The 11,848-nt window shown below is 33.8% G+C and overlaps 1 protein-coding gene across 1 annotated transcript; it reads left to right on the forward strand.

The window, feature by feature from the left end:
* The first annotated feature begins 1,691 nt into the window (after positions 1-1,691).
* On the forward strand, positions 1,692-8,445 carry LOC148621202 (uncharacterized). Its single transcript, XM_088573977.1, has 6 exons — positions 1,692-1,879; positions 2,726-2,875; positions 3,107-3,197; positions 4,039-4,183; positions 4,819-5,015; positions 7,979-8,445. Exons 1-6 carry the CDS (start codon positions 1,724-1,726, stop codon positions 8,044-8,046), a joined length of 807 nt encoding a protein of 268 aa, XP_088430103.1. The 5' UTR covers positions 1,692-1,723; the 3' UTR covers positions 8,047-8,445.
* The last annotated feature ends 3,403 nt before the right edge of the window (positions 8,446-11,848 follow it).

Here is an 11,848-nt window from a genome sequence, read left to right on the forward strand (position 1 = left end):
TTGATTCCTGAAAAAGAGGCCGTATTGGTTGCTAGCCAAGTCTTCCTTCTTTGTCAATTGTAGGTCTGGATAATGAAAATCGTTGATAAACAAAACGATGGAAAGAAATATGAACTAAAGAGTAAATACGAATACGGACCGCAAACTGTGAACGTCCAATTTAGATTGGATTATAAGAAAAGCGGCGTTCCACTGGAAGGATCTTGCTCCAGCAACGTAGAACCGGAAGAAGAAGCGACAGTGACTTTTACTTCGAATGCCCCCGGTGAATCAGTTTTGGCTATTTCAGATATTATACAAGACAACAGTTGGGAAGCCGGTAGTGACCTCATCATGCAAGGAAGATGTATCTTACCAATAACAAACACTCTAGATGACTTTTATATAGCACTTTTGTTCGACCAAAATACGTTCGGGTTAACTGTAAGTGTTGCCAGAAAATGATCTTTTTGGTTTATTAAATTTTCCATTTAAACAGTTCAGTTATTTTTCTTTAAAAAAAAAACAAACACGTCGCAAAAGAGGAAATTCGATGTAAAAAATTAGCTTTCGCAATTAATAATCAATTTGTTTTGAATTCAGAATGTCTGTTTTCAAATTTTTTTCTGTCTAGTCGGTTGTTTGCTAGTTTTATAAGACAGAAATGATTAAATTCAAATGCGCCATTGAATGAAATATCAATGCCTTGCATAACGCACAAAATTATCTTTTTTTTTTTGTTTTTGTTGTTTTAAAGGTAATTGAATAGTCAATCGTTACAGGTTCAAGAAGCAATTTTTGTTTGACGATGCAAGTAACTTAGGTATCTTTTAGTCTGAATATCCAAGACATATATCTTCAATATTTTCCCTTGTCTTTTAGAACTGGGTCGGAGACGAATATGCAAAAGATCAAGATGGCCAGTGGTATATTCTCAGCAACAAATGGTCGGCACACCCGTCAGCATTAGAATTTACTTTCCATGTTATATACGATTCAGCGACACTTCCTACCGGAAAATGTGCTATCTTAAGCGGCACCAATCCCGGACCGATCACTTTGGGACCAACATCACACGGCCCAACACAGCAACCCACAACACAACAGCCAACAACACAGCAACCAACACAGCAACCCACAACAAAACAGCCAACACAACAACCGACAACAAAACAGCCAACAACACAACAACCAACAACACAACAGCCAACACAACAATCAACACAACGACCGACAAAAGAACCAACTAACCTACCCCCATCACCAACAACTACACCAGGTACGTATTACATGTCTCTGGTATGTATACGACCAATTCCAATCACAAAAGATTGAAACGAGAGAAATGACAGGATAACGGAAAGTTGGAAATGCATACTTTGAAAATATGTTCTCAAAGTTGTTGGTACATGTATCAGGTTTGAAATATTGTTGCTTAATCGGCCCGGATGTTAACTGAATAAATGATAAAAAAAAAGTAGGCTTTATGTTGAAATGGAGATCATAAGATTGTAAAAGTAAAGTAAGATTAACTGACAATGGTAAAATTATGCTTTTAAAATCCTGGTTATATATCATCTTTCCAAACATTATCCTGGTCTGTCATATCCTCTATCTGAAGTACGTTGAATTGACGGAACATGTTATCCAATAGTAACGCATTGACAGCAGATAATGACAATAATTTGCATAACATCCCTTGACATATCAGTGGTTATGATATGTTCCCCTTATAAACCAATAAATGTCAACCCGTTTTCCATGCCTTATCTTATTTGGAAGTAAAGCGAATGAAACCTCAGTCATGGACAGGTTGATCGTGTTTATCTTCGTGATTTCAGTTACTGGAGCCGTTCATCAGGGAATACTCAATTTATACAAGAACAAGTTCCCAGGAGATGTAAGTACATATACATTGTACATTTATACGTATATAAATGTACATATTTTACAAAACATGACAGACAACAAGTTAATTACGAGTTAATTTGAAAGCCATATTAAGTGTACATACACACATGTAACCTTAACTTACCAACATGTGGATTTTACTTAAATTGTTGTACCGCTTAGGAGAGGACACCTCTCTCAACAGGCACTGATCCAGCAATTTTAGAAAAAAATCCAAACTATTTATAACATTTGGTAAATTTATGACAAAATATGCATGATGATGTTAACAAAATTGCCAAAAGGGGTAAATGCAAGCACTGAAACTTTCAGGATCTGTCTACGCTTTACCGTCGGAAGTTTTCCAATGGAGAACAAAATTGTTGTTACGTATACATGTATAACACAGTTTTATTACATACAGGTTTATGTTGCATAGAATGCACTACACATAGATATAAATTATAGTCTTCAAGACATATTATTGTTGGATATGGGTGGTTAAATTGCTAAGACTGGTTTGTATAATTTAAAATGTTTCAGAAACCGTCATGCTTCAGTTAAGATTCGCTGTATTAATTTGTGACTTCTTGCGAGATAATCTATGAATACATCTCTTAATATACCACGAAAGCTGCCCCTACATGTATTAAATTAATCGAAATTAATTAATTTTTTTCTTATTTATCAAGACTAAAAATCATTGAAATTTTATACGATCATTTCAAAGTACTTTTCTTATCGTCTTACATTATACATTGTACATGTATTAACCCAATATTATATTATCAAAGAAGGTAATATGAAAGCAGAATTGGTTTTTTGCTTGGCCTAATAAATGTCATGAATGTAATAGGGTACCTACTATGGAAAAGGAGAGTCAGGAACTTGCAGTTATACACCACCTAGCTTACCTCCTACAGTGGCTGCTGGGAACATCAGACGCCTGATTGCATTGAATAAACCACAATTTTTCGGATCTTTAGCCTGTGGCATGTGTTTTAAGGTATGAAATAAAAATTGAAAATCATTTTTCGAAACTTACAAATATAAAAAGCAAATTAATCATAACCAATAAAATAGATTTCTGTTATTTGTTGCGGTGACCAACCTTTCTTTTTCCTTTTTCACAGATCCTGTAACACAAATTTACATATTTTTTAAAAAAGGGAATAATACATAAGGAATTGGATTGTATCCCAAATATCATCCAAATGGGCTTTTTTTCCATTTTCAGGTTCATGGTACAGGACAGGGATTAGGGAATGACCCAATTACTGGTGATTTTATTGTATTTGTGAAAGACTTGTGTCCTGAATGCCATGCAGGTACATATATTCAGATCGACTCGCCAATATCAGCGGTGAAATGATAGCATATAAATTAGATCTCAATTCTGGTATACACGTGTATTCTATTTGTGAAATGACAAGATAAATATTTGTTGCTATCTATAATCATGTAGTCATCTTATAAGTGAACTGTATTGTACAATATATTTTGTCTTATTTACTAGATGTACGTACCCTCCAGTAAACATGTTTAGATAATTCAATTGTAACTAAATGTAATCTACTACATACACTCCTTGAAACGATCATGTTACAAATGTAAGCGTTCGTGCATCGTTTATTGTGCATTTACACATCGATATCGTTTAATTTTGCGTCCGTTTAAACGCACGATAAACGCACGATAGAAGAGCGTTGGTTTAAAGCACGAAAGAAGCGTTCGTTCATTTTTTGTACATTAATTATTTCATTTATTCAATTATTATTTTTACATTTCTGCTATTAATATTTTTATACTTCAATTAATTCTATTTTCTTTTTTTTTCTTCATCAATATTTTTTAATATTATTATTTTCCATCGTTCGCGTATCGTGCGTTTAAACGCACGCTGGGAGCAGAACAGAACCGCAAATAGACAAAACACATGTTTAATCGACTCTATTCTGCAGTACCGCAGTACCGCATTTCAAACCTGTATAAGCCAAACATTACTTGAACTTCTTACTAAGCACGGGAAGGGCAGACATTTCAGCCAAAATTAAGTATATCATATAACCTCTACTACGGCGATGAAGAAAGGGAATTCGAAATGGCCCGTGTAATACTTTTTAATATCCAGATGTCAATAGTTTCCTTTAATTTTTCCTTAATGTTTAGGGTCCATTGATTTGGCTGAAGACGGAGACGGACGATGGAAAGTAGAAATCCAAGCTGTACAATGCCCGGTGGGAAATACCAAGCTAGAATATAAATTCCAGGGAAGTAATCCATGGTACTTAAAACTGCAAATCAGAAACGCAAGGTGATTATCCATCTTTGTATATATATTCATATGGGTAGCTTCGATTTAGTTTAGACAGAACTTTTTAATGACTTAAGGACCACTAGAACTTTATAATCAAGATAATTCGAAATTTATATTGAACATATCGCTGACGTCACGAAAGTGGGCGTTACTGTCTCAAATTACGATAGAAACGCCCATCATTAAATACGTAAGTACCGATTCATCTATAGGTACCATATGGGTAGTCATTGGCTTTCACCCCTACATTATGAAAGGGACACAAATCTTGTCCATTACCAATATGTCATGGAGTTTATACCTGCCAACTAAGCTCGATCATTGTCGATACAAAAAGTACGCAATGAAAAAACACACAAACAAACAAACATAAACAAAAAACAAATACAAAATTAATCATATTGATGACCGTTAAAACAATTATTCAAAACCATATTTCGTGACAGCCTTTCAATGAAAGAAACATGATATATCGATCATAATTTTTCTTATCACTAAAATGACTGACAGAATGTTGACGATGAATTACTTTATCATGCTTGAAAATTTGATTTTACCCTGATGAAATACAGTGTACATGTACAATAAGCGGGCAGTAATTTTACCCCGATCTTTAATTGACTTTCTTATAGAATTCCAGTAACAGGGGTACAGTTATGGCAGCCAAAATCTCAAAGATGGGAAGCAATGAAACACACAAGCGATGCTTTTTGGGAAATGGGTTCTGGCATGTTCGAAAAACCTATTCACCCATCTACTTCTACTCCTCTAAAGATGAAACTCACTGCTGCAAACGGTGCTGTGGTGTATGACGAAATTACCAGCATGGGTAAGTAATAAATATAATTTTTTTTCCGACGCAGTCTGTAAAGTTTCGCTTTTCACCTTTTGACCTTAAAGACGCTCTTCCATGGAAACGCAAGTCGCCTGATCGCAATTCTGTTTCCCTATTGGCCAAATACTGATTACTTAGTGGCGTTCCAAAAAACTGTATCAAAAATTAAAATTGCGTGCCATGTGTTATTTCCCGATTGAAATGTAGAAAAAGTAAAAGGAACAAATTTTACTGCATCAGGTATCGTTATTTTTAAAGATAGAACTTGTTTACTTTAGAAGTATATGTAGTAGTATGAGGCAGGTGTAGCCTGTGAACGAAATTTAATATATTGATATCTTACAGTTACAGTTTAACGTTACCTAGCTAGGATTTATTTTTATTAACAATTTAAAAGGCTATGAGCCTTTTCTGTTTGTTTGTTAAAGATACGAAACCAGTAAAGTTCCTGACATTACAGAGTAATCAAGGGAACCAAGGTTATAGCGGTAACCAAAATAATGCAATCCAGGGACAAAGGCCAGACATGGAAAACAGTCATACACAACAAAGAACATAAATTAACTAAAATCATACACACAAAGTAACAAAAGCAAATGAGCAAATCGCACTCCACTAAAAACTGGGAGCATGGACCAGGGGCACCGGTAGAGTAAGCGTCCTCTGCCTTTCTAGAAACACCCGCCGAGTTGCTAATGAAAAGTCAAGTCCGGGTAGACAAACGAGGAAACGAAAACTATGACACGTTGAATAACTCAGTTTTCATGGTGCAAATGGATGCACCATAACGATCCACGAGTTCATGATGACCACCATAAAACTTCTGTAGTGGTGACTTCAATCTTGTAGCAACATAACCCTGTTCCAGAAAGTGTTAGAGTTCTAGCACGATACAAAACGTCTGCGTAGTTTCGGCAAGCTCTGGCATGACGTATGAGTTGTGATATCAACACTCCATACACAGGTGCTGAAGGGATGTTGCCACAGATGAAAGGAAAGTTGACAATTCTGAATTAAAAGTCACCACGTTGGTCGTAAAGTTTGGTCAAAAGTCTTCCTTTATCATCGATTTCTAAGTGTAGGTCAAGATATGAGGCTGACTCCACAGTGTCTGTTGTGTCCTTTATTTCAAGTTCTTTGGGGTAGATGCGATGTATCAAAACCCCGAACTTAGGATTGTTTAAAGATAATACGTCATCTATATAGCGGAAACTGAGATTAAAGGATCTAGCTATACGATATTCTTAATTTCGGATCAGATCAGCTATAAAGTCAGCCTCATACAAGTTAGCACATCGTTCTCTCAGTGCTTCTAGGACTAAATGTTAAATTTGTATTGATTACTTCGTCCTCTGTAAATTTAAGGTACACACAAAAAAGTTCTTGTGTGATATACAAACACATTCGCTAAATTCCTAAAAAATACAAAGAATGAAAGTATAGAAGACCCTTTAATTAGTAAGACTTTCTTAAATACTTCAGAAAAATGTTCAGAATTAACAAAAAGTGATTGACATTCAAAGTGGAATCTCATACACATGCAGTTATTATATAGTTAACTAATAAATTCTTAACTTAACCAATCGAACAAAATTTGAGATTTTTCTGCATAATTCTCGTCCCAGTAAATATTATTGACTGCGTCCGATGACGTAATTCTAGCAATCTGCTGAAATATTAGCGATATATGATATTTTAATTGCTGGGAAAATTACCAAATTGTCCTCCTAGATTTTATCATGATTTTCACGAAAATTTCCTGTTCTTTGATTCTTCGATGATTATGAATGACTATTTCTAAATTGTTTAAGGCCAACCTGAAATATTTTTTTTATTCTCACCCTTCCCATGGCATCTTTGGGTAATAGGGAACTATGTGTTCCCTTTTCTACCTGATATTAGTCAAAAGAACAACCTGTTTATGCGCCACGAATGCATACTTTAAAATACACGTATTTCATTTGTTGATTCTAAAAAGCACTATCAATTTTAAAGCAAGGCATTTTTTAGGATAGGGGGCATAAAAAGATCTTTTTAACAAGCATTATTTAATTTTTTGGCCTATTTTTTTGTAAAGTTGACGTAGCAAAATTAATACAAATGGTCTCAACTAATCTGGGTGGACATTTCAAAAGAAATATCTTAAATGGAACATATCAATTCATTGGCTGTTACACAAATAGAATTCATAAGGAAGTAAATTCATCATCAATTCGTTAATAAACTTGTACTTTTACATTAATTACATGTATAAAAATCCATGCAAAAGCAGATGTCTACAAAAAGGAAATCTCTAACACATTTTTGTCATGAAACCTTTTAGACTGCTTAATAGACAGTATTTTCATATTAACTGAAAATGTCGAAAAAGTTGGGCTTAGTTGATGTTAACTGAAGAATTATTGTATGAAAAATGAAGGGGGGATTCCCGCCAATTCGGTACTTCACTGTACAATATGACCAGTCTAAATTAATTATTTTGTATCAATCTGCGTTCCTAGAGACACATTACAGGAATTTTATGAAGGGACTATTAGATACATCTAGGCTGGTGAAGATTAAATATACAATATACGATGGTTTATCCTCTGCCTGATTTTTAGATCGACTAATATTTAAGAAATCTATCCCAAGAGAAATGACGTTGAATAGTTGTTCGTTTAAAGAACAGTTTAAATAGCAATGCTTTACAAATGATCTCTGACTGTATAAGTTTATTAATAATCCTTCATTGCAAGCAATATTAATGCAAATCGGCACATTTTGAGTCAGAGATTCTTCATTTCCTACTTATTTTGGATTAAAATAATGATTTCATACAATGGGTCTACTGTTATACATGCAAGATATCCAGTTGGTGTGCTATTTATTCTTTTAAACAAAAAACTAATTTTAAATAGAATGACATTTTTCACTGTGACTTAAGGAATTACTGTTTTTCATCATTTTTTTTTCAGCAAACGAGCATGTTATACATGGAACAGGAAAGCAGATTCCACTGGATTCAAGTTTACCACATGCTTAAACTTACAGATTGAGAAATAAAGTATGATTTTTGTAAATACAAATGACTTTTAAGTAAATAAACTTTTTAAAACACTCAATTTCTTTTCTATAATAGTTCTTCTGTCACTTTTTGTTTTGTTTTTTTTGTTTTTTTGTTGTGAAATCTTCAAGTGTACCACGGCAGACATTATATCCCCAAGTAAGAATCAAGGAGTGGCGTCAGTAGCAAGTATACATTGTAGGTGTCCTTAGATGAATTCAAAAAAAAATTCTCACATAATTCTATCAAAGTGCAGAAGTTTTTGTGAAGCTAAATTACTACTCTTTGAAGAATACATTATTCGTTTTAACTTTTTTGTAAATTCATGTATTACTTTTGGCATTCTTTATTACATAGCATTGTTTTATTTAGGTGAGAAATGGAAATTTAGGTAATAAATATTGAACGGTAACCAAAAGAATAAAATCAAGAATATAATAAAATGAAAATCGTCAGTTATTTATCGAGTTAAAATGGAACAAATGGTCAATTAACTATGTACGTATAACTTGTGCTAAGACATCATTTTTGAACTTAATTTGATGTAATTGAACGAATTCGATTATATTGTAAAAGAATGTTGCTACTAAAAGACATCAATATGGTATCGACAAAGCTTAATATTTCACAAAATGATAAAACCTTTTCACAAACATTTAATTATTTTATGGTCAATTAAAAATTATCCTTCTTTTGTATTCAAAGTTTATTTTCCTCATAACCTTTTGGATATTGGAAACCATTTCTAACGTCCACCAAGGCTATCATATTATTTGTTTAAAGTGTAAGTGTTTGTAAGAATCAGGCAAACTGGGAAAAATCAGAAACATCCATGTCAAAAACCCAATGATCTGACAATGAAATATCACTCAAGGATTCTTTCTGTATTTGAAAAGACCATTATTTGATCTCTGCCTCACTGGCCTTGCTTATAAATTTTCAATAGAATGTTAGAAAAATGAGATTTTTGACAGAGTTAGAGTTATCTGCCCTTGACATGTTCATTTTCAGTGCATTTCAATGAAATTGTAACTCAATGGGCCAGCGTGATATGGAAAATCATTTTTGTTTTCCTTGATTCTGATGGTGAAAATAGTCAAATAAAACTATCAAAATGGTGATTTTTTTCATACCATGTTTTACCCACTGCCTGATCCTTACAGATACTGACACTTACATGATCAAAATTCCACCTATAACGCAGTTTCCATAGATTGAGGTCATACGTTCCGCTATCCTCGATGTGATCATCTTCTACAATAATACTTAAAGTATTTATGTGGTTTTAATAATAACCAACTAGTAACAACAACAACAACATAGAAATAATAATGAATAATATAAGTAGTGATAACAAACACACACGCACGAACATTTTATGTTTCTATATGTTACAAGTATTTAGTCCATCATTATATTCATTGTAATGTTAATGATATTTTCTTCAGTTATGTGGATATAAGAATTACAAATTTAATAGTAAAAAGTTGCTAAAATTAATTCCTGTCAAAAAAAAAAACAAAAACAAAACAAAAACAAACGAAAACAAAAACAAACAAACAAACAAACAAACGAAAAATCAAAAACAGAGTATGCTTAACTTTAATCTTTATATATGTATACGTTCGATTCAAACTTGACAAGGTTGGAAGACGAAGGAAATTTCGTTCTTTTAATGAAATTCGCTCATACTGGGAATACACTTTTCAACTGAGGCACCAACATAACACTCTAATGTAATAAAAATTTTTCATTTTTTGACAAATGCCAGAACAAATACAATTTTGGTAAGGCATTAAAACATTTGGTAATATTGTTCTTGTTATCTCACCCCCTCTCTCTCATTACTACAAATTAACAGTCTTACTTGTATATCTTATCCCACTCTATCGTTTTCAAATTGTAAGAAAGATACCTCTCATGGTGAACTATTTTGAACAGACTATTATGTTTTCACTGTATTTACTTGTCACCGTAAATCACCCTTTAAACTTGACTTTTTTAATCAATGTTATTTAAGTAATTGATAAATGTCCTACAATGATAAGGATGTTAACCTACATGCATGCAAATAAAAAAAGCAGACACTGAATGAACATATAAATTCTTTTCATTTAAAGTCTACATGTACACTTGCAACAATATCTTCATGAATATAAATTATTCCTTTACACGTTTAATTATAAAACTGAATAGCTTTCGATTTTGGAATCGTCAAGTTCAACAAAATGGACTAAAGCATCACGAAATTTCTGATGCTGTCTGTCTCTTACCGTTTATGAACTTATCAAATGTATGTCTGAATCATCTAACATTATTTAAACCACGATATATATTAAATAACGTCTTAAGAATAATTAGAAGTTTAGTGTGCATCAATAATCGTTCACGGTCGTATCACGGCCGAAGCAATACTGTATCATGCCGTTTGATGACGCATATGCATTCTTTCTTTTATCGGTAGTCACTAACCATTTTCGAACTAAAGTGCAGGAAAACATTACCGCACTTTAATTAACAGACGTGTAATTTAAAAGCCATTAAGAATTCATGGTATTTTATAGCGATTTGAATTTGTTAATTGCTAAAAAGATTTTTGTTTGTTTTCATTCCGTGATTAAATCTGCCTTTAAAGCTATCTCCGCCCTGGTACAATCATAAAGTTATATATTAGATTAGGCACCCATTCACAGCTACAAAGAAGTTTTCTAGAAATCAGTATATTTCGATCGTTTATTATTCTTTTTATATAGTATGAGACAGAAACAATCAATAGTAGAAATAGTTTTAAACTAAAAAACATAACGATAAATATGTCATTCATTTCAGCTGGATGTTGTCTTTTACTAGGGACAAGTTGTCTGCGGGCTAAGTTGTCCGATATGTAAAGCCGATCAACTTCTGTCAGACTGAATTAAGACCTGTCCTGGCTGGTTCTATGGTCGTCGCTAGAGTTAATTCGTATCAATTACCATTCTGATGAGGTCATCCTAATATATGAACGTGAGGTTTTGCTTAATAAAACATTTAAGATTGTTTGTTTGTTTGTTTGTTGGGGTTTAACGTCCGAGCAGCAATATTTCAGCTATATTCAGACGATGAACATGAAATTGGTGATAACATGAACATGAAATGATGATGAAATGAAAAGGGATGGGACACAAGGACAATGGGGTCGACAAATTTTGATTGCCACTGGAAATAGGGGGAGGTGGGTAGGGTCGGGCAATTTGGCCTCCTGTGGCGGAGCCCTATGGTTCCTACTCCGAGAGAATACCACAGTAGGGTTCTTAAACGTGCGAGGAACGTGGCATCTTTCCCAACACGGTGCACCACTATGGTTTGCGGTCAGGTTTTCCGTATTATAGCCTGACAACCCCAGCATGTAACACACCAGGGGTACCCCATTCCACCACCTAGGGCACACATCCCAGTTGCTCTGTGGGCAGAGCGCCCTAGCCCCCGGCTAGGGTTCTGAGCACTATTTAGTCGCCTTTTACAAGCTCAGCGCTGCTGCAGCCCTATTCTTTTAACACCCGGACCTGCACAAAACATTTTAGATGAAATCAACGAACCCCGGATTAACATTTAAAAAGATTTTCAATAATCCAAATAAAAGATCGGGATAAAGGTTATGAAAGGTAACACAGAATACTAGATGAGGAACTTAACATCTGCCATTGCAGAAATTAAGCTTTGTTTATTCTTCTTGCATTAAGAACTCGCTTTTCAGGTAAAAAAAAAAAAAACCCACACACATTGAAAGTTTTTTTTCCATTCA

The sequence above is a fragment of the Perna viridis genome, chromosome 3 (genome assembly GCF_037379345.1).
Source record: "Perna viridis isolate PV_CMFRI_1.1 ecotype Kerala chromosome 3, ASM3737934v1, whole genome shotgun sequence".
Lineage (NCBI taxonomy): Eukaryota > Metazoa > Mollusca > Bivalvia > Mytilida > Mytilidae > Perna > Perna viridis.